The sequence below is a fragment of the Pygocentrus nattereri genome, chromosome 30 (assembly GCF_015220715.1).
Source record: "Pygocentrus nattereri isolate fPygNat1 chromosome 30, fPygNat1.pri, whole genome shotgun sequence".
NCBI lineage: Eukaryota > Metazoa > Chordata > Actinopteri > Characiformes > Serrasalmidae > Pygocentrus > Pygocentrus nattereri.
This window is the reverse complement of record NC_051240.1, coordinates 5,886,987-5,910,971: the sequence shown is the minus strand read 5'-3', so window position 1 is coordinate 5,910,971 and position 23,985 is coordinate 5,886,987. Positions and strand designations below refer to the sequence as shown.

The window sequence follows — 23,985 nt, the reverse complement described above, 5'->3', positions numbered from 1 at the left end:
TCTCTGCGTCTCTCTCTGTCTTTGTCTCAGGCCTATGAGAGAAGGTTCCCTACATGTCATCTCATCCCCATGTTTGTGGCCAGCGATGTAATTAGCGAGGAGAAGAGTGATGACAATTCCACGCACAAGATCGAGAGGAGGTGCAAGCTGGATGTTGATGCCCCGCGCCTTCTGAAAAGGGTAAAGCAGCATTCCAAAGGCCAGAATTCCCACATTCCAATGCCAGCTGCTGGCTTCTGCAATTGTTTTCTCTATGCTGTGACCACAAACCTGTTTGCTTACTGTGCAGTTTGTTAATTAATATCTTCAATGGTCTGAAAGGTATTTTGTCCAGCCTTCTGTGAAGCTTATTTAGCCGTACAGCAGAGTAAATTTGTGGGCAGGGCATTAGTGGGTCAGTTTCAGCATTCCAAAGTCAGCAGTTGGCTGTAGGAATTCCAATGTTACATTCCAGTGTTAGCATTTGGCTTTTCCAGCAGTCCTGAATAAGGATGTCTATTGTATCTGCCCCCTGTGGCCTACAGTTTTTTTGGCCCTCGCTTTAGTCACCTGATTGTAATATTTACAGTACTGCTGTGAAAACAAGGTGATAAATTGTTCCCCAAAACACCACTGTGTACAACTGTCTGATCCATTGGCTGAAAATGGTCACATGCAAAATCAAATGTATTATTGTGATCAGCACTCTGTATTGTGACGAGAAGAGATTGCATAGCACCAATTTGCTTTTATGGTACTCATTCTAATATTGAAATGTGTCTACTGGTCAATACTGATTGTATATGTTTTTTTTTCTTTACAAACAATAAGCTTTAAAATTGTGTTTTTAGTTGACAAACTTCAGGTTAATGCTGAAAATACACAAACATGACATGAAGAGAGTGTGAACGTGTGCCATTTCAATATTGGTTTGATACAGGATTGAATCAGATTTTCTTTTCCTCTGAAATTTGATTTCTGGTGCTATCCACCCAATACCTAGTACCAGCTCTACCAGCAAGCCACTGACTTTTATCTGTTGGTGTCTCTGACAGCTATTGAATTGTTGCTCTTTCAGTTTTAGCTTTCAGCAGTGGCGTTTGTCCATGTAACACACTTATTAGTGTATGTATTCTGATAGTAATAAAGTTAAACTTCAGGACTCCCAGAGTTGGTGTAATGAGATTTATTTAGGGCTGTTATCACTGTGTGCAGATTGCTGGGGTGGACTACGTGTACTTTATCCAGAAGAACTCTCTTAACCGCCGTGAGAGAACCTTACACATCGAGTCCCACAATGAAACCTTCTCCAACAGAGTCATCATCCACGAGCTCTGCTGCTACTCGGTGAGATGCTCACTGCGTGCGTGTGTGTGTGTGTGTGTGTGTGTGTGTGTGTGTGTGTGTGTGTGTGTGTGTGTGTGTGTGTGTGTGTGTGTGTGTGTGTGTGTGTGTGTGTAAATATCTGTTTGCATTGTAGTCATGGCAACTCCTCGTCCCTATCACCACCACTGTAAAGAAACCTGAGTGTCTACAATCAACCATTTCACACCAAACCACTCTGAATACTAATACTGTTATTAATTTAGTTGAGCTGAAAGTTCAGATAGCCAATCTGTCAGTGTCATTTTATATGGATATAAAAATGGAATAGGCTGGGTTAAATAGAATCCAGTCCAGCTGTGGTGGTGATGGAAACCTGATGTCTGGAGAGCTTAATGCTTCAAAAAGCTCCCTAAGAGTTTTGAGAAGGTTTAGATTTTATAGACATTTATGGTGGATGGGTACATACTGGACATGAGTGAGGCAAAATCCCCCAAGGAAATCCTATTTTTTCATATTTGTCAAAATTTACATATAAAAACTCGTGTGTTGTCATGTGACATGTTGGTTCACTGGTAGTTTTGGATAGTAAATAAAATGACCATATTTGTCTAGTTGAAATTGTGACCCCTGTTCCTGTCATCACCACTGTGAAGAATTACTGTCAGTTTCTCTAGATCAGAGCATTTCTCATCAAGCCACTCAAAACAGCTGTTCACATCTGCCTTTTAAGTCTCAATGTTTTGAAAGATGCAGAGATTTTGAGAAATGTAAATCCTGTAATATACATTGAGTGTTTTTTGGTAAATGCTTATTAGTTGGGTGTCTTGTTTCAGTGACGATCAGGCATGCCCTAATAACCAGGAATTTTTGACTGTGGAGCTTTTACTGTGTCTGCAGTATGTAGCAGTGGGGTGCTTTATGATCTCAGCTTATGTTCATATTCCATCATCCAGCCCTAAATCTTTCCCACATGCACAGCAACTAATCATGTGCACAGCAAGGCACTGACAGTTACCACGTGCCCCCCCCTCCCCAGCCATACACAAACAGTTTATATACACGCAGCTGCCCTGTAAGTAGAGCAAGAGAGTTTTGTTAACCCAGTACCTCCCCTCCTCTTGGGAAAAAATCTCTGCTGCATGTGGAAATAAAGATTTCCAAAGCAGCATTCCGAATGTGTACAGTCACTTTTTGAGCGTGACCTGGCTTTGGGATCAAAAGCATGAAATACATTTTCTCTGATGATCTTTTCTCAGTGATCATAGCAGTCACCACTAGTGTAGTCGGGACTAAACGTTTTATATGAAATAATTCAGATTTGTTTTACATGCACTATACATAACATTTCCATTAGGCATGGATTAAGGTTAGCATACACAATGATTATCATTACCATCCAGATAGTTTGTGTGTGAAATTGATGTAGAACCACTAATTGATCAAGTTACTCTGCAAGTGGTGAGCTTCGGGGGAGCACTGTGTATCTTATGGAGGCAGTAGAGCACAAATGAAGTGCCAGGTTGGTGGTGTGTGTGTGTGTGTGTGTGTGTGTGTGTGTGTGTGTGTGTGTGGTGTCTCGAAAGAAAACGTCTGCCAAATTTCACTCTGGCCACACTCCACACTCTGGCCTCTTGACCTTGATGCGGGAGACAACAGCTTTTTAGCAAATATATTAAAATACCTTAAACTATACAGTATTACTTATAGTTGCACAGTTTATGAACTGCATGAATTTTCATGTTAAAATCACTGAATTGATCTAAGTACGATGCCACACCTGATCCCCTTACATGCTTTTTCACTGCTCATGGGTTTTTGTCTGTACACTATATATGAGGAAACGTTCATTGATTTGAGTCCTAGAAAGGACAGAAGTTACCAGTTTTTTGCTCTGTTTGGCTATCTGAGTGTTTTATTTTTGATTTAAGCATGCAGGTTTGTTTTGCTTAGATGGGTTCTTCACAGTCAGTAGTGGTAGTAAAACACTAAGTTCACTACCTCAAGACGGAGGCAATTCAGTGAAAATGATGTCAAGACCAAGACATTTATTCTTGTTCTCAAAACCAAACTCCGATACTACAACACATCAGTAACCAGTCAGATTGTTGGATCAGTACTGGGCACCTGCAGTGAGCATTCAGGAGTGCAGAGAAAAGCAGATATATAGTACCAAATACAGGGAAATGACATATGAAGAAGAGGCTTCATATTAAAATGACTAAAATCTAAGATGAACACGTTCCTACACACCATTCATACATACTTTTCCTACATATCAAAAAATAATGTTTTTATTAAAATATTAATAACACCTTTTATATTACTGCTGACAACAATGTTTATAGCTATTTAATAAGTTTTACCAAGTTTAACATGTAAATCGTGTGAACATCTTGTGTCAAGTGGATCAAGAGAAATGGTCCAAAATTACCTTGGCCAGAGGTCTTGCTGCATAGATGTACTTTAACATTAAGACGCATGTTTCTTCCCTCTTATGATTTGTGTCAAAGGTGGTTATAATTCACTTTTACACGACTCTGTGGGAATATTTTTATTTCTTAGAATTAAACTGGCCATTTTTGTTATTGTGCCCTTACGAAGTGAAATAGGCATATATACAAAAATGAATTGCTTCTTGTGACATCACAGCAACAATGAATTCAACCCCATATGATGATGATGATGATGATGATGATGATGATGATTTTTTTTTTTTTTTTTTGTATAGGCCCTTTTGTTTTTCCCTTTGCCTATAAATGCAGCGTGTCATAGAAACCAGATTTTATGATAGCAGGAATATATTTATATATATATATATATATATATATATATATATATGTATGTATGTGTGTGTGTGTGTGTGTGTGTGTGTGTGTGTGTGTGTGTGTGTGTGTGTGTGTAATAAAGAACAACATTTTAAGGTAGGATCAGCAAATACAATCTTCTCAATTTATTGAAAAACACATTTACACTTGCATTTTTGTAGTATAAATACAGCCCAAACCTCCGTATGTGTGTTCGAGCACTCAGCACTGTATAGCGCAGTGCTCTGTGTGAAGGAGGAGTGAGTTAATAAGGTCATTGCCTCTAAAGGCCTTCCAGAAGTTTCTATTTTGGGACATGTGCAGAAGAATAGTCTTCACTGAAGCGCATATCATCGCGCCGCTGCAGAGCGAGGTTCCTAGGGTCAGCAACTGACCTGAACTGGCCTCGTATTAAACACCTGTGCAATTACCCAGCAGATGCAGCATCTGGCACTTTGCAGTGCAATTTTATTGTCTTTATTTCAGCAAGAAGTGTCTGCTGAGGATGCTGTTTGTCTTCTTTGCTTCTGCTGAGGTCTGTGGTTCTACACTCTCTATTTTTGGTTTATTAGTCACCTCAGTTCCTGAGTTGTTTTCTAAAAACTTCTGATCATTATTTATGCTGGAACTGAAAAAAAAAAGTTTTAATATGGAGCTTGGACTATTTCTGTTGCTCCATTTCTCATTAAATATCATACTGTATTAAATTTGATCTTAATGTAGCTGAAGTTTTGCTTTCTACTCCATTCACCATGAAATGTGTGCACCCCTGCTCAAATTCCATGTTGTTGATTTTCTGAGTGAAAAGTTGACGCATCCTCTACAGAGAACACACTTCTGCAGAATTACGATTTATTTACACAATTTAACAAAAATGGAGCATAAAATGTGGCCTATGTACATGATTGGTATATATTTCACATATGAATAAGGCAGTTCTTGTATCTGAGTTCGTTATCTGTGCTTTTCTTTTTATTGCACCAATAAAACTTTAAGTTTGGGCTTTTTGTGTTTGTTGCATGGCAGGTGCACCCGGAGAATGAGGACTGGACGTGTTTTGAGCAGTCGGCTAGCCTGGACATCAAATCGTTCTTCGGCTTTGAGAGTACTGTGGAGAAGATTGCCATGAAGCAGTACGCCAACAGCATCAAAAAGGTCCGGGAACATGTCTGCGATCGGGTTAAGCATTCATTAGGGCAAAATATAATCAGATTCTTTTATTTATTTTTCCTCTCCTAAGGGGTTACAGCCTGTAACTTTTTCTTACATTTTCTAGTTTCAATTGAGTCTTAATGACCTTTATAGAGCCCTGCGCTGGTTAATTTTTTATAGCATCTGCCCTCAATTCCATATTTCCCTACATTTCTCAATTAATTATTAACCAAGTTACCGTAATTTAAAACTACATCAGCATATTTTGAATGTTCCTGGCTCAGGTGCCACTATTTGTAGGTTTTTGTACACACACATTGCTAGTTTGCTAGAATGTGGCAAAAATGTGGAAAAGTTTTCTAAGGATTTTTTTAGGGACTTAAGTCATGCTCATGGGTTGGGACTGTAGTGTAACTTGAGTTTGTATTTGTGCTGAGCTACATTTATAATATATGAAAACTAGTTTTAATAAATGCTATGGGCATAGAAATCAGTAGTAAATCATGACAATAATATGAACAAAAATGAAGTGTATATTCAATTTTTCAATTTTTAATTGATAATTCTCAGGGTAAAGAGATCATTGAGTATTACCTGCGGGAGCTGGAGGAGGAGGGTATTACCCATGTGCCCCGGTGGAGTGCCAGTCCTGCCTCGCCCGTCAAAGCTGTTTTGCCCGTCAGTCGCCCTGTGCCGCCCACCACGCCCGCTATCACTATTGTACCGCCTGCAGAGAGCTCTAAAGAGACTCTGGGGGTCAAAGAGAGCAGCAGCAGTCCGGTGGGCAGCCCCAGTGAGGCGCTTTCCGCTACGCCCGACGGTGAGTACTGCAGTGTAAGAATGCATGGACATGTCATTCTAATGGTGGTGATTCAGCTGTATCAGTTTTGGAGTGGGGGAGTCTATTAAGTCTCATCAGCTGTAGTCTAATCTGTTCATTTTCTGTTAAGTGTTTTTGGCAAAAATAAAGTTCTCTGGCTTAAAACCTGAAGGACTAATTATATTGTTTTAATTTAAAATGTGTCTTTCCACTGCTGCATAAATATTCACATTTATTGCTTTTTTGGGGGGGGGGCCTTCATGATTAGTCTTTTCCTAAAGAATCATTATTAAATATGTATTTACTCACTTGTACAAGCGTCATCAATAAGCTAAAACAGTGAGTAGTTTCCCTAACAGGTTTCTCAGATTCATAACCAGTAAAAATAATAATAAAAAAAGAGATCTGTCAGTAAAATAATTTTCAACATCTAGGACCAAAACCTTTTTGTACTGCAGTGTTTTGATCACTGTTGAAAGATACACCCAGCTCCACCATAAGTGCTTAAAGTTTTAAGTAGAGCATTAATTGTGTGCGACTTCTATTTTTCCGTCACACTAAACGCCACAATGGCACTATGAAAACACGCTATTAATGGAAAAGAGGAGATAAAACTGCATCAGCTTTAACATCATACAGTCGTGCTAACCTGAAACTATTTGTTGACTTCTGTTCCACATTTAAATGTAATTGTTTGTTTTTGATTTTTAGACAAACTGGACGCCGACTATATCAACCGTTACCTGGGCGATCTCACACCCTTCCAGGAGAGCTGCCTCATACGGCTGCGCAGCTGGCTGCAGGAAACGCATAAGGGCAAGGTGTGACACGCATGCTTACTGCAGAGTCTGTATTCTTTCCGGCTCTGTGTCCGAGTGTTTTGTTTGAGATCGTCTGTCTTTCATAAACAGCGTGCTGATGTAGAGATGTCTGCATGCTGTCTAGTCAGTGACTTAGCGCAGCTCTGATCAACGTCCTGATAATGACCCTCAGTTAATCCAACAAACGAGGATCTTCTCTGAGGAAGTCAGTCACACGTTAACACTAGATTAACATTCGACTCAGACTAGCTTTTCACTAAAACTTTTGGGAGATGCTTAAGGCAGATTGGCTTCTGTGATCTTAAACTGGATGCAGGTCAGCGTAAAACAACTTATTCATGAACATATGGAGACAAACTAGATCTGCGGTTTTTGTAGAGCCCATGTTTTCTAAAAGTAATACACGACAGCTTCACATTGTGCATCACATTGTATCAAACTCACTGTGATTCAGTGATGCACTGTAGTACAGTATGCTCTCGTATAATTTGATATGTAATATGCTGTGGTGCAGTTTGATGTGATACAATATGCTGTAATGAAATTTAATACTGTATGATTCACTGTAATACATTTCAGTACAATATTGACCCTGCACTAAATGCTGATACAATTCAATACAGTGTAATACACAATACACTCTAATACAATATGATGCACTGTAATATAGTACAACATGATGGGCTGTGATACAGTGCTGTATGAAATGTTGAGGCATTTAAATAGTGCAGTGCAATACACCATGCATTGATGGTTTGATGCACTGTTGCAGCTTAATGCAATACAACATACTGTATTGTTATAATCCTAATATTTGTATGGAAATCAAGAATATGGATTATGAATTAAGATTTGATTTAAACAATCATTCAATGAGCAGTGTAAATTGTTTCTGAAGCTGTTTATGACGTTACAGAAAGCTCCACATTAAAAGCTTTTACAGCCTAGATTTACAGATCATCTCACTATCTGTTCTATCAGGCACACAGACAGAAACGCATGCTAAAACGTTTACTCATGCTCTCATCTCAGATCCCGAAGGACCAGCACATCTTGCGGTTTCTGCGTGCACGAGACTTCAACATGGACAAGGCGCGGGAGATCTTGTGCCAGTCCCTAACCTGGAGAAAACAGCACCAAGTGGATTACCTGCTGGACACCTGGACCTCACCACAGGTGCTCCACGACTACTACACTGGCGGCTGGCACCACCATGACAGAGGTGAGAGTTAATGTAGTGTTCTGTTTTGTATGTCTCAGTTACCACAGTCAAGTCTTGGCAATTAAAGCACCTAGCTGTTCATGCTAACAGTGCAGCCAGGGTTTTTTTTTTTTGTTTGTTTTTTTTCCACCAGCCTCAGGGTAATTTGTCAGGCATGTGTGGTGCTGTGGATGAGTCTTGGGGTAATTTATCAGTCACAGTTTGAATTGTAGGTGAGTTGGTGTAGTTTATCAGTCATACTTTGCATTTTAGACGAGTCCTGGGGTAATTTGTCAGGCGTATGCGGTGCTGTGGATGAGACTTGGGGTAATTTATCAGTCGTACATTGCGCTGTGGACGACTCTTGTGGTAATTTTTCAGGCATGCGGGGGGGGGTGGGGGATTGAGCACCGCGTGTGTGTGTGTGTGCATGCATGCGTCAGAGTGTAAAAAATAAATAAATAAAAAAATAAAAAGCCATCTGTGTGTGTCCATGTGTGTGGTCCCATACAGTGCTGCTTCAGAATTTCACCTTGAACTCACATGCACACAGACGTTCCTTCATGGACTTGTTATATAATATAAATTCATGAAGTAATCCCCACACACACACACGTAGGCTTGATTCTCACTCTTCCCTGAGGACTGTAATTTTGTTAGTGTGCGGTTTGATCCTTTTTACTTTTGAATGTATTTTTAAACAAATGGTATTGGAGTATCACCCAAAACTACCGTTAAAGATTCAGACCTGATGGTTGAGTTAATTTAGTGATCCGTTTTTGTGTTTTAAGTTGATTTAGTTATTTATCTTTGTGTTTACGTTTCTTTTATTGATTTTTCTTTGTGTTTTGTCCTGATGTACTGTTTTCTGTCTGTGTTTTTTATTCTGATCTGTTTTTGAGGTGTATTGAAATAACCATGCTTGTCCCTGTTGTGGCCCTTTTAAATGTGTGTCTGTTGAAATTGGCCATGTGATGCTATTTATGTGGAATAAGGAAACTGTCTGAACCTCAGCTTCCTCCCTGCAGACTCACACTTTCTGCAGAAGAAGACAGGAAAACAAGCAGATCCACAAAATGTTCATCACTCATGCGTCTGTTCAGATCCATCCGTGTTTGTGTAATAAACCTGTTTCTGTTCTCTCTGTACAGATGGAGTCCATATATGTGTAATAAAGCTTTGTGTATGTTGTATCTGTGCAGATGGCCTCCCGTTTTGTAGGTCTGTTATAAGCTGAGTTGCATGTGTTCATGGGTGTAAATCTCACATCAATTCAGTTCTGATTCTAAGAGATGATTCAGTGCATCATGAAATCTAAAATTTGATTACTTGGGTACAATTCAGAATTATTATTATTATTATTATTATTATTATTATTATTATTAAAGTAATGGTTTAGCGAAAAGTCAAATTTATACAGCTTTTCATGTACACCAGCTGTAGTCGATCAGTCAAGACATGTTTGGAATACAAAATACTTGGTTCCTTGGTTTAGAACTGGAGCTGTAAGGTGGCTAACGAACACTTTAATTCAATCTTCACTTTAGACATCATGGGCTGTATTCACAAACCCCCCTGAGTGGAAGTGCTTATGAGTGCTTTGGGACAGTGGCAGTCATAAGTGCATCATAAATAGTTGACTTCTGTTGTTTGTTGACTATGTTACCCTTGTAATTCCTGCTAGGCTGATTGACTACAGCTGGTCTAGTGAAAAATTAAGGCTTGTTTGTTTTTATTCTATTTTATTAGATTTTTCATTGAACTATTCCTTTAAAAATACATTAACTGCACAAATGTAACTACCTGATGTCCCAAATGACCCAAAAGTGTGTAATTCCGATTCACTTAATCTTTTGTACGATTTAATTATAATTGATTGTAATCCAAAGTTGATGCAGTGGAATCTCCACCATCAGATCACAATGAATCGATGTACTTTTACGTCCACACAGTACATGTGTGCACTTACTCCACTCATGAACCTCTCTGTTTTCTGCAGACGGCCGTCCTCTGTATATTCTGCGTCTGGGGCAGATGGACACAAAGGGCCTGGTGCGTGCTCTGGGGGAGGAGTCGCTTCTCCGACATGTAAGGACTGCATTTCCCAGGATGCCCCTCTTGTAATGTCCACTTGCAACACTTTTCATATATTCTGTAAATACTGAATTAAGACTATGTGCCTGTGTTTGAATGTTTTAGGTGCTGTCCATCAACGAGGAGGGCTTAAGAAGATGTGAGGAGAACACCAAGGTTTTTGGACGGCCAATCAGGTACAAGACTCACCCACCGTGTGCAGCTTCATTCTTGGTGGTATAATATGTAGCTTTACAGTCTAAACTGTAGTTTTTTGTTATGTTATGTCATTTGGTGTTTAAGTGATGCATCCTCTGAAGTTTGTTTTCAGTAATTCCTTCTCTCTCTCTCTCTCTCTCTCTCTCTCTCTCTCTCTCTCTCTCTCTCTCTCTCTCTCTCTCTCTCTCTCTCTCTCTCTCTCTCTCTCTGTGTGTGTCTGACTGTCTGTCTCTGTCTCCCCACACCCCAGTTGTTGGACGTGTCTGGTGGATCTGGAGGGGTTGAATATGAGGCATCTGTGGCGTCCAGGTGTGAAGGCTTTGCTGAGAATCATTGAGGTTGTGGAAGCAAATTATCCTGAAACTCTTGGCCGTCTCCTCATCCTGCGTGCGCCCAGAGTTTTCCCTGTGCTCTGGACTCTGGTGAGATCACACTTCTCTAGTTCTACATTTAACAGGCCAAAGATGACTGCTCTCAAATATAGCATGAAATGTCTTACATAGGTTGTGTATTTATAGGGTGTCAAGAAGTACAAAAACGAAATTCTGTAGCACCCTTTAACAGATGTTTAACAGTGTTTGTTGAACCATGCCTGTGGACAAAAGTTTTAAAAGCTTTTGGTACAGTAAAGGAATTTATCATGCAGTAAAGTATCGTTTTTGCGCTAGTGCATGGCATTTCAGTTTTTCGCACGCAAGCATTTTTAGTGTTCCTCCTTTTTATTCTGCTTAGTGCTTTGTTAATGTCATCACCATGGGAAATGAAGACAAATGCTGTGATGTGACCGCTGCCCCCTTGTGGTGATGTTGAAAGCAGCACAGTCCATACTGTACTGAGGCTCTTCACATGCCTCACTTTTTTTTTTTTTTTTTTTTTTTTTTTTTTTTCTTCTGTCAAATGGTTCAGATGTATCTTGTATCATTCTAGATAAATTTATTCACAGTGGTGGTATTGGAAAACAGACATCCACCTCTGAAAAGTGAGTGTGAGTACATTTCTGGGCACTGGTTGGTGTAGTGTAATGTAGTGTGAGTAACACCTCTGCCTTCTATGCTGGAGACTGGAGTTCAGTCCCCCACCTGGACAAGCTCCCTACACTATTCTAATAAGAGGCCTTGGGCAAGACTCCAAACACTACGTTCGCCTACCTGTGTAAAATTATCGAATTGTAAGTCGCTCTGGAAAAAGTTGGAAAAGGTTTTGGCTTAAAATGTATTTTAAAAGCCATGCATTCATGTTTGAGAGGTACATGCAGAGATTTGTAATATAGACCCCAAATAAAACTCTTTTCAGATTTTCCTCTACTACCGATGTCAACTTTAGATATAAACTCAGAAGACGTGTAGGTTCACTGGTGGTTTTGGACAGTAAATAAATGTCTGTATTTGTATGGTTCCTGTCACCACTGTCAAGAAATCAACCATTTCACACCAAACCACTCGGAACAACTTGTTTACTTCTCAGCCACTGAATTATGAAGAAATTTTGATTATGAAATTAAAGTGTTTGTAAGTGGTACGTGCTGTGCTGTCTGTCCAGTGTCTGCTCTAAAGTCTATTCCATAATATTTTCAGCAAACTCTCCTGTTTTGTAATCCTGTGTCCAGGTGAGTCCTTTCATTGATGAAAACACACGTAAGAAGTTCCTGATCTACGCTGGAAACGACTACCAGGGTCCCGGTGGCCTGGTTGATTACATCGACAAAGAGATCATCCCCGACTTCCTGGGCGGAGAGTGCATGGTGAGCACCGTCATTACAGTTACCGAAACCCAGAACAGTTTCTGTGTAGCTGTGAATCTTTGATAGTGTGTCTTGTTTTTGCCTCATTATCTGTACACTTTGAATGGATTGGTGTGTACAACTTACATGTTTTAACATTTCTAGTTCTGCTTGAATTTTACTTTGGCCAAAAAGCCTATTTTCCATTTAAAGTTTGAGCACTGGTCAGATTATTGGTTCCATGTTTTGTGGATTTTCAGTGATTTTAATCTACAGAGGACACACTTCTGCACTTTTTAATGCACTAATGCAATAATTACTGTTTATCTGTTAAATAGAACATATTGGGAATAAAAATAAAACACAATGTGTTTTGTGCAATCTATGGCACATTTTATATTTTATGTTGGGTTTTTTTTTCCCCAATAACTTGAAACTGTGCACCAAAATTTGCAGACAAACACCACATTTAAGTGTGTTCTCTATAGAGGACATGTTAACTTTTCTTTTCACATAGAAAATCAATGAAACTTGTAATTTACCAGCAGTATGTAAACTTTTACCTGACAAATATCTTGCTAACAAGAATGCATCCATTGGAACATATAAGCTTCTGTTACTTGTTAGCTACATTAACCTCATAGCTCCAGTGACAAACTAAGTAAGGGAAGATTGTGTTGACTTTTTATCTAGCTATTGCTTATTTTAATATGAATTTTGTTTAGAACATATTTTAGAGGCATGTTACTCTAAGTTACTGATTTTAATATGTGGCAGTGTGAGGTTCCTGAGGGCGGATTGGTGCCAAAGTCTCTGTACCGAACACCAGAGGAGCTGGAGAATGATGACATCAGACTGTGGACCGAGACCATCTACCAGAGTGCCAGTGTCTTTAAAGGAGCTCCACACGAGGCAAGATATACACATACACATACACATACACATACACACACACACACACACACATCTGATTCATAACATTTAACACCTTTTGATCTGCAGGCTTCACATTTTGCCAAGACAAATGTAAATATATGTATGAACTATATATAATTGTTTCTTTTTATTTAAAGGTCCTGAAATGTGTTTCTGAAATCACAGTTCAAAGCAAAGCATTGTTCATAACTGACATACATTTTTAAAAAGTTTAAAAAAGGTACAAAAAAACAAAAGTATTAAATAAAATTGAATAGGTTTGTTCTGCAAAGATCATTACTTTTTAAATATATGTTTTCCCCTGTGTTTTAGTCAAGTCATGCTTGTTATGGTGAGAGGATATACTTTTGTTAGTACCGGTTTCATAGTTGATGGCGCTCAGTTTCAATGTTTGCTGTTTTTTCTGGAAAGTAAATGAAAATAGTGAAAATAATGTAAAGATAGTTGTCCATAAACTAGCTGTGCAGTTCAGTTTATGGAGAATCACTGCATCACACCTTGAATCATCATTAGTAATAAATTGTGTTAATAAAGGGAATGAACTGATTTAGCTCTGTTATCTTGGGTGTGCCTGAGCTGAGTAAACACTGAATTCTGCAGTGCAGTCCAGTCTTGAGATGGAAAATAAGCACATGCAATGTTGTTTATTGTAAATACTGCCCCCTCGTGGTGGTAAAATGCACTTGCCTTTTACATTCGTCTATATTCACTTATTCTCATCTATTCCTTGTCTACAGCTGTTGATTGAGATCATCGATGCCTCCTCAGTCATCACGTGGGATTTCGACGTGTGTAAAGGCGACGTGGTCTTCAATATCTATCACTCTAAGAGAGCACCACAGCCGCCTAAGAAGGACCCGCTGGCCGCTCACGGCATCACATCGCCCGGAGGCAACAACGTGCAGCTGATCGACAAGTCGTGGCAGTTGGGGCAGGATTACAGCATGGTGGAGTCACCCCTCACCTGCAAGGAGGGTGAGAGCGTTCAGGTATGCCCCTTACTGGATATAGCTGTACTACAAATTGTAGAGTTTCCTCAAAAACACCAGAAAGCAGTTATTTGGTTAGTCAAATCAGGTGTATTAAGCACTGAAAGTGTGGCGTGCAGGAAGAATTCATTGAAAGACGGACAGGGTGAAGTTTCATTTGAGGATTTGTCAGTAAACTGGATAGTTTAAGCCTAAAGTGAATATATCTAACAGAATTGGCTCTGAAGTTCATGACTGGGATAAATTGACCTGGCTAACTGACCTTGCTTTGTAACACACCCATTTAATCTTTCATACCACTGCAAACCTTATACATAGAATATTTAAAGATTATACAGATTATATACTTTTTGTAGGTTTGAAATGAGATTTGCTGGTTGTAAATGTGTACAGTGATCGAAAGATGGCTAAAATTGGCTCAAGCGAGATCTGTAAAGTCAATTTGAAATTAAAATAGTGATGTGTCTTCCTTTCAGATCATGATGTATTTGTGAGTGATACATATATTATTGGTTCCTTGTATTTTTCACCAACTGCTTGTGCACAGTATTCAAAAAGAGTTGGTCACCAAATTTTAATGGAAAACAAGAATAAAAGTTTTATATATATTATATAATCGAGCCTAATCGGACTAAAAATGTTTAAAAAACTAAAATAATAATTTAGAAAAATGTTGTATCGTATGTGACTTTCTTTAGTGCGTTAACTCGTTTAGTTTCTTTTCAATTGCTGCGAGTTTACTGTGGTTCATTTATCTCCTCTGTTTATCTCTGTGTCCATATCCAGGGTTCTCACGTCACCCGTTGGCCTGGTTTCTATATCCTTCAGTGGAAGTTTCACTCCATGCCTGCGTGTGCCACCACTAACCTGCCACGTGTGGATGACGTGTTGGCCACGCTGCAAGTGTCTTCTCACAAATGTAAAGTCATGTACTACACTGAGGTTCTGGGCTCCGAGGACTTCAGGTAAACGTGCAAATATTTCCCCGCTGGCCACTTTGGAGCCTCAATGATGTATGTATGCAATTAGACCAGGAGAACTGCCGTCACTCTGGCACAGTAGACCTGTTACATGCAGTAGTTGGGGCATCACAACTTTTAAAATGTATTCCTATAAAAGCTTAGTCTCTGTTATGAAAGGATATAAAAGTGGATTAGATATTTCTATTATCTGAAGTTTGTATTCCTTTCAATTTGCATAAAAGTTGTAATGCTTCCAATTGATCCTTGTATTTATGACGGTTAACTGGCTGTAGCTGGTGACTTTAACTTGTAGGTCTAAATGAAGTCTACTAGTGCTTTATGATTTATTTTATTAATACATGCTTGGTTGCGTAATCATAATGTGGTGTTTTTTCAGTTATTTTTTGTTTATTTATTGCATTTCATTTCGTTTTATTTAATCACAACTGCTATGTTAAGGTAACTGCCCCATCAGCCTAGTATTAGCCTTCAGTGCACTATCCAAGCCTTCTCTGTCTCTCTCTGTCTTTTATATATGTATACATACATATCTCTCTCTCTTTCTCCTTTCTGTGCTTTTCTCCTCATGGTTTCCTTTCTGTTTCTCCCTGTAAAGAACTGCTTGCTGCGATGTGCAGAGTTTGTAAGTGATCTTGTTTGTCGTTAGCCTAGCTTTAGCGCCACGCTAACGAAACTCTGTTGTTCTGCAGCAGCACTGTGCTAACACAGCTCTTTTTTGTTAGCATTAACAGCATGCTATAAAAAGCACTGTTAAGCTCTGCTGAACACACGCTTGGCTTGGGTGTTGGTAGCTTGCCAGGGGAGCCAAACTCTGATCCTGAAGGTCCAGAATCCAGCACAGTTGGGTGATTTTCATGTGCATGACTAAATATGGTCATGAGGCGCTCGTTGCACCCAACAGATCTTAAATAATATAGATTTTTTTTTTTTTTTTTTTTTAGATAGGACGTGTCATCAAGGACGTGCCTCAGCACAACTGAGCTTCAGTCGAGAATAATTGAATAAAACGTTAAACGTTATAAATAAATAGAATGAACATTTGAAAGTAATAACAGGTGCTGTCTATAAAGGTTTATGGGATAGGAGAGTGGACATTAGAAGATAAGTAACACACACTCCTGGATAGACTTCATTTTTACACCCCATCTTAAGAGAGACTTCAGTTTTAAACAGTTGGTGCAGCAGTCTTAAAGCTACGCCCAGATAGTTAGTCAAATTGGCAAACGACCAGGCATAATCTGTTTGTGCAACTGGTCCCAGGAAATCATCAAACTATTCTGGGTTCTGTCCCTGTAGAACCACAGTTGGGTTGCCTTAATCTAGAGCATGTAAGCCTATGTAAAACTGTTGTGTGAGATTACATGAAGTTAGCGTAAATTTGCAGTGGGCCCTCACTGTACAGCAATTAAAAATAGGATTTGCATGTGTACAGCTTTGATTATAAATTCAGGACACTTATCTATTGTATTGTCGAGTCATCTTGAGGGCCTGATGCAAATATTATTAATACTTTATGTGCAAGAGTGTGAAACCTAAAATCTTGTATGCTTTAAAACATACTAACCTCATTGCAGGCTTTCTAATCACTAATACTGAAGGAGCTGTTTGAATGCTGACGTGGCTGATGTATTCCGAGACATGTTTTGTCCTTTACTTGCTCATTGAAACTTGTAATGTTAAAGCTAGTGTTTTGGCAACTTCTATAAGCCACGCTAGCATGTAGATTTGATTTTCTCAAAGCACCAGATATTTTTTACACATTGCACGCTTGAAAGGAACAGTTTGGTGAAAATCAACTTTACACAGTTTCTCACTTACCTCAGGTTTCATCGATCAGCCAAAACATAATTGGGTTCAGAATTATGCTTCTTTAGTTTTGCACCCGAGCTACAAGTCTGATGTTGCTAACACTAGAGGTCAACAGCCACCCAGATCTTTTCAGGAGGTAAACCCCCAAAATTTCTTTCAACCCGCCCATCCAGGTCTTCATTAAGGTCGCACAGAATGTGGTTTAGAACACAGTATTCGTTATTTTCATGGGAACACTTGAATGGCACTAATTACCTTCATGATTTTTTTGTTGTTTCTACTCATAAATAACATTCTTGAATTTTTAAATTGAGATGTTTAGAAGTTGAAAGAACAAGAAATCACTTCATGTTTTGTAGCGTAATCTTCCATTGCTAAACTAAAGAAGCAAAGTTTGGGCACTGAATGTATCTTGGCTGATCAACTACATTCAGGGCGAGTGGAATTTCTGTAAATAAGATTTTATAGCTGAACTGTTCCATTCAGTAAATAATTTCAGGTTTTCAACAGATGTAGTTGGACAGGGACACAGCATAGTGCAGACTTGCCTTGGCCTTTCAGTTCTGGCTTAACTTCTTGACTTAAGGCTTGGCGCGATTGGCCGCTTTGATTTCTGTTTTGGTTTTAGTTTTGGTTTTAGTTTTGTTTACTGATCACAATTACAGCACTTGTCACATCCACTCTTATCAGTTGTACTTAACTGCTTGATCTGCATTCACAAATGTTGAGATTTCTCCCGTCACTCAGGGAGAACTGTATATATAAATAAATAGATGATCAGGAATACTTCATCCAAACATGCTTCTAATACTGATGTTCTGTTTTCTAATAATCAAAACACAAATAATACAAATGAAAGCTAATAAACTCTGTTCTCCTTTGGCCTCCTATCATTATCTTTCCATATGAGCATTTTTGGATGAATTGTTCCTTTAACTGAGTGGTTTTCCATCACAGGCCTCAAACCCAAATGCGCTGCATGTAGTGTGCTTTTCTTTGCTGTAATGTACCTTATTCATAAAGATCTTAAGTTCCTGTTTAAATGCTTTGGATGTGTTGGCGAAATGAAAATACACATGTGCAATGCTGGGATTGAGAACTCAAACTGTAATGGCTTAGATACAGATAGTGTTTGATGTAGAGTGGTTGCATGTTGTGCTGAAGCTTTAGGGGACATGGAACTGGGCATGGGATAAACTCTCAGTGGGTTACTCCAGGGGTTTTTATTAAACGAAGAGTTTGGTGAAAAGCTAGCCTGCACAGTTTCTGCTCTTATCTTAAAAGTAGTCCATCAGCTAAGATGTCTTTGGTGTCTGAAGTTTACTCCTTTAATTTTAATTCATTTTTCATTTCATGATTCACGGATAAATTTCATCATTATTGTCAACTAGGTTGGATGATTTTTAACATCAGTTTACATGCTATCTGTGACTTTAAGGTGCATTAACCATATTTGTTGTGTAATCTCTTTCGTGTTTATATCAGTCTAAATATATTGTGTGGCTTCAGAACATTTCTGTAGCAACATGTTTTTTTCTCTTTTACTGTGACTGTTAAACCAGTAAACCTGTGCAGCACCTTCCCTTGCAAAATGTGAACAAGGGATTAAATGATTTTTGATGTTGTGGTTGCATCAAAGCTAATAAAGGTGCCCTCCGTTTGAGGCGAGTGCGATCATTTAGGCACACTAATCAGTACATTACTTGTTAGCTAATTTAGCATTACTCCTGTGCAGAACTTCAGTTGCCAAAGGTCCTGACTGATGAGCTACGCTTGGGGAAAGTTGCGTAAACTTGACTTTTTGCTGAACTATTGCTGTAACAGGAACTTTAATGTGAGCTGGCTCTTTTGACTGGATGTACTGCTGTTCTCATCAACTCTCTCTCCCTCTCTCTCGCTCTTCTCTCTCCTCTCTCTCTTCTCTTCTCTCTCTCTCTCATTCTCAGGGGCTCCATGACGAGTCTGGAGTCGAGCCACAGCGGCTTCTCTCAGCTCAGTGCCGCCACAACTTCCTCCAGCCAATCGCAGTCCAGCTCTATGATCTCAAGGTAGATCCTTGCAGAGCAGTTTGGTTGAGGAACGTTCTGCAGCGTTCTGTCAGAAGAGCAGGACTCGACTGTCAAATCAGCCCAAAGTTTGTTCCAACCTCTCCACCATGACCCCTCCAACCCTTTTCCAGTGAGGACCTCCTGAAGCATGCTTGCACAACGGAAGATCAGAGAGAAAAACAAAGAAAGAAAAATGCATATTTCAAAGCAACATGGGGTTGTCAGTTGTACAAAAGGGCTTGGATCTGTGTTGCCATAGCGCTCTGCTGGGCTGCAGGTCAGTTCACGGGCAAGATTTTTTTTGTTTTGTTTCTTTTCCTTCCAGCTACAAGTTGGAGTGGTTTGCGAAACGCACCGCTGGTGGACTGAGCAATACGAGTGCTTTTGAATGGATGTGGATTCAGAGAAATGGAGAAACTGAATGCGCTGTTACACAGAAATAAGTGCACAAACACAGCACACAGAATACTGTATACGCTCAATTATGCCATATCACTGGGAGAACGTCCTTCTGGTGAAATGTTTATAGGTCAAAGCGCAGGTTTTTGAAACGAGGCAAGGTGTCCGCCCAAAGCAATAACTTAGGAACATTTCTACCGTTTGAATTTGTATTTATCATTGGACTACATAGTTTGGAGACGATTTTGGAGTCTTCTGGGTGCTATGTGCTCTTTAGTGCTTAGCTGTAGTGTCTGGCTACTGAGTTTGGAGTCTAGACATCCAGTGCTTGGGAACGCGGTAGAAGCTTGTGGTGAAATGAATAATTAGCGCTGCTTCTAGTGGTTGTTATGCGTGTTGCTTGAATAGTTTTGAATTGCGTGGAAATGCCTTGATTGTCAGAATTGCTACTGATCAGTTCCTATGCAGTTAGCCAGTGGGCCTGAGGGTCATTCTGTGTTTTATAGGTCAGAGTTGTTTGTTGGAGTGAAGAAAAAAATGAATATTAGAACATAAAGTTACAATCAGTACAGTTTTAAACAGTTTAATTACATGTAAATGATTAGTCATGTTTATATCAATACAGTAGATCTTAACTGAATGGAAAATTCACAGACTCTAGTAATACCCGTCCCCAAATCTGATGTCTGAATTGGTTAAAGATGCTGTAGCATCTACTCTGTATTTATTCAGAAGGATAAATGTTCAATCTGGCAACCTTAAAACTCCAGACAAACCAGTTTATTTCTAAAATGTACTGGTTGTACCTTTTTTTTTTTTTAACTGATAGGTCATGTCTTACAGTTTATCAGGCTTTTCTATATTAACTCAGTTTTTTTTTGACATGAAGACTTGAAGTGAGTAAGAGTTACAGTTTAGTGCATTATTACAGCAAAGGTCACAGTACTTTGAGGAGATCATGACCTCGCTACAGTTTATGAATGTTTCGTTAAACAGAGTTTTACTTGTCAGTTTGGTGTGTAGATGTTTAGGCTTAACTCCTTTTCATGAAATACAAGGGCGGTAAATAAAGTGAGAGGCTGGGGTTTAAGTTTTACATTGAACCTTCACCTGGCCAGGTGCTTGATGAGGTCACGAGCCATGGTCGAATGTCTGTTACATCTAGTTAGGTCAGTAATGGCTTTTCAACAGTAAAGGCACTCCTTATCAAAGAGGGCACTGAATGAGTTTTATTAGAGTAGGCTCTTCAAACTGGCTGTTACACTCGAATCAGATTGTCCTTCTTGTTCAGTTTAACCAGGTCAGATTGGTGTTTAACCACTTAAGAGCCTGTATGTGGGTCTGTACCTCAATTAACTACATAACTTGCATATTATTTTCACAGTATTTACTAGGTCTGGGTTTAAAATGTTTCAGGATCGTTGTTTGGGATGTGCATTCCGACTAAATTTGATATTCACATATACAGTTAACAACAGAGAAGGCAAAAAAACGCATTTCAGAGGAATTTAATCACTTTTTTAGGTGACGGACCTAAACGAGTTTGATAGTAGAAATGGGTTCAATTTTCACTAAGTAGTCAAAGAGCACTAACTTTAATAACCTGTATACGGAGTGCAGTTTGAACAGCCAATCAGCAGTCTAGATTTTGGTGCAAGCGTGCTCATTGGCTCATGGATATTACAACTGACTGCTTAGTGGGGGTGTAACGATTCACAGAATTCAGTACACACAATTCTGAAAAAATGCAGAAAGAGTGGCTGAAATGTGCCTTAGGCTTATGTTCATCTATTTTCAGTGTACGGAAGCAGTCATTGTTATAAAGAACAATATTTGAAACAGGCTGCGCATCATAGTGTCCTAATCTAATGCTTTAGGCACAAACTCATATATTGGCCTAAAAACTAACACACTGGCCACAAAGTAGCATTCTAGGCACAATACAATGACACAATACAAGCCAATATGTTGTTGCATCCCTACTAAAGTATTGAAACTGTTTTGAAATTTGCTCAGAAGTACTGAAGTAATTCAGTCAGTACCGTAAAAAGACTGAATTTGATACCCAGCTCTAGTATCTACTGAATATACTGTAATTACTGTATAATACTTATTATAATAATTAATGTTAATAACTGAATAGTAAGCCTGCAGTTTAAGGGGTTAAACAAGCTCTTGGCACATGAACTGAACTGTACTAAATAGGTCATCGATGTTTAATGAAAAGATCACAACATATTCAGAGCTGAAGGATAAAATCTGAGAGCAGAACATGTTCTCTGGGTTCTGTCTGTTTTAAGAGAGAAAATGTGGTGTGGCCTGAACTGAACTGTGGACTTTAAGGACTGACTGCAGTTTAAAAGTGATCTTCATATTTTCCTGCTCATCCTCTCACTTCCCAAACCTCTGGAGCACAGATTCAACAACCAGAGGATTTGAGGAGACTTTTCTGCCATTCAAGCTGCCATTCGAGTGCGATTGTGATATCTGATGGAGATGTTTTTATGACTTAGGGGAGGGGGGGGGGAAAGACTGTGAGACCTTTTTTTGCTTGTTGGTTCAAAAAGAAGAAACAAAAACTTATCAGGTGAGCCACCAGTCATTTACATACATTTAATAGTGGATGTGGAAAGGCCACAATCTGGCCACCTGGAGCAACAGGCTGTAACAAGCTAGTTAACACACAAGTTTTCCACTTTGCGTTGAAAACTGTAGAAGAAAGTGTAGGCCCTCCAGGTCCATCGCGTCAGGATTTTGAACCGATTTTCCACAAAGGGTTGTTTTAACGTCAAAAATACACGAAAATCCTCAAGCAAACGTTTGTGTTGCAATAACCATGAAATGCTTTACTGTTTAACAAAAAAAAGAACAGAGGGCTGTGTGTTGTATGTGTGAAGATCAAGTCTGCTGTCCTGAAACATCTCGCGTGTTTGATTTCGAAACCTGCTCTGTACTATGCTAACGTCAAGTCGTCGTTCTCGACACAGCATGCTAACGCTAGATGCTAACGCCGTGCTTGTGCGCACCTGTTCCTGTGTGACTAGACTCCCGGGTGTTGAGATATGCACACGTCCTTTCCTCAACAGTTTACAGTGAATTTGAAACGGTAGACAAGGGCCTCTGCCATGGCCTCCTTCCTCAACCACTCCTACAGATTTATGTCTCGTGTTCACCTCTGACTAGCGCGTTAGCACAAACGGAGTTCCGCGCACGCGACTGACCCACGTGTCCGTGAACGAGCGCCGACTCCAGTTTCCGCTGGCTCTGAAGTTCTCACGAACACCCAACAGGCCCAGCGAACAGGAGCACTGCTTGTTGGGTTGGTCCGTGTTGGACTGATTTTACAGCACGGCTGCCAAATATCAGCTACGCAGTTTTCATACCTCGCCGAATGTTTGGTGTCTGAAATGAGCTTTTTTTGTTTTGTACTGGAGGAGGTGCTCATCCTCATTCAGCTCAGCAAATGGACTTTAAGTAATTTAAGTATAGCCTATAGCGTCCATTTAGCACTGTTACTTCTGTTAGAAACGCTTATTAGCATCTTAGTCCCAGTGCAAACAAGGCTAATGTAGCTAACAAGTAGACTTGATGGAAGTAACTGTGCTAAACTGAAGGTAAAGGCTTCCATTGGTTATGAGCTACATTTGTTTTGCACTGGTGCTACAATGCTAAAGAAGAGACCTTAGTGCTACAAGGCTAATGTAGCTAACGAGTAGGCCTATTGCAAATAACAGTGATGAACCGAAGGCTGTAGGCTTTCATTACATCTCAGCTACACTAGCACAGTAGCTCCTGTGTGGAACTAAAGAAACAGGAGTGCTAAAAGGGCTAGTGTAGCCAAAAATAGGCTTAAAATAGGCTTAATTATGATTAACTGGTGGCTACGAGATTAACTGCATTAGCACTGAAACCAAATGAGCCAACTTCAAAGGCCAAACATGTCTTACCTGATAGACTATATGGGCTAACTTGAAAGAATTCCTCCATGACAGTAATAAGTTACAGCCAGGACACATGGATATGTTTGATATTCTGTGTGGCTTATTTACACACTGACAGTACAGTTCAGGTAACGGTCAGAATATTGGGGCAGCTGTGTTGTAAACTTGCTGAGATCCAACGTGAGCCGAGTTTTTCAGCGCCAGTGTGTCAGTAGAAGCAACTTCAGCCTCCGTTTCATGTTTGGATAACTTTCTCTTTCCAGAGTGTTTGGTCTCATTGGCGTATGAGGGCTATAACTGTTTGTCTGTCTGTCAGTCTGTCTCTCTGTCTGCCCCGTGTTCGTCACTTTGTGTTTTTCTCCGTCAGCACATACTGTATTCTCTGTTCATAAACACTGCATATCCTTTCTCTGAGGAATTATTATATGTGTAAAAAAATGAATTTTTGAATTAATATACAGAATAGCGCCTTTACATTTTTTGAAACTATTAAACTTGAATTATCAGACATTGAGTGTTTTGGGTCTTTTTTTGCTCCATGGGATGCTTCCTGCTGTTACTGCAGCATTTGTCCTGTGGTGTGTTTACTTCCACTGCACTACATAATCACCACCACCAGAGGGCACTCATTAGCACACAGCAGAGATGAAAACTGCAGAAAAATCACTTGACTAGGGCTGCAAGGGAAACCCAGCCAGAGAATGTGCACTGGGGGGGGGGGGCTGCCCAGGGGCTGCCCATCATTAATGCCATCTGAGTTTGTCA

The 23,985-nt window shown here is 39.6% G+C and overlaps 1 protein-coding gene across 2 annotated transcripts in view; it reads left to right on the top strand.

Moving 5' to 3' along the window:
* The window catches only part of si:dkey-237i9.1 (SEC14-like protein 1), a 60,912-nt gene extending 37,182 nt beyond the window's left edge, over positions 1–23,730 (top strand). Inside the window, exons 3-17 of one of the 2 annotated variants that reach the window (XM_017693038.2) lie at positions 31–180; positions 1,195–1,326; positions 5,136–5,264; positions 5,832–6,081; positions 6,793–6,902; positions 7,935–8,124; positions 10,103–10,191; positions 10,303–10,373; positions 10,646–10,817; positions 12,002–12,136; positions 12,893–13,027; positions 13,789–14,040; positions 14,827–15,005; positions 15,619–15,645; positions 18,779–23,730. In XM_017693038.2, coding sequence (XP_017548527.1) covers positions 31–180; positions 1,195–1,326; positions 5,136–5,264; positions 5,832–6,081; positions 6,793–6,902; positions 7,935–8,124; positions 10,103–10,191; positions 10,303–10,373; positions 10,646–10,817; positions 12,002–12,136; positions 12,893–13,027; positions 13,789–14,040; positions 14,827–15,005; positions 15,619–15,645; positions 18,779–18,884 — 2,127 coding nt within the window. In that variant the 3' untranslated portion in view covers positions 18,885–23,730. The remainder of the gene's footprint in view (positions 1–30; positions 181–1,194; positions 1,327–5,135; positions 5,265–5,831; positions 6,082–6,792; positions 6,903–7,934; positions 8,125–10,102; positions 10,192–10,302; positions 10,374–10,645; positions 10,818–12,001; positions 12,137–12,892; positions 13,028–13,788; positions 14,041–14,826; positions 15,006–15,618; positions 15,646–18,778) is intronic. The other variant, XM_017693040.2, reaches the window with a different exon arrangement.
* Positions 23,731–23,985: the final 255 nt, after the last annotated feature.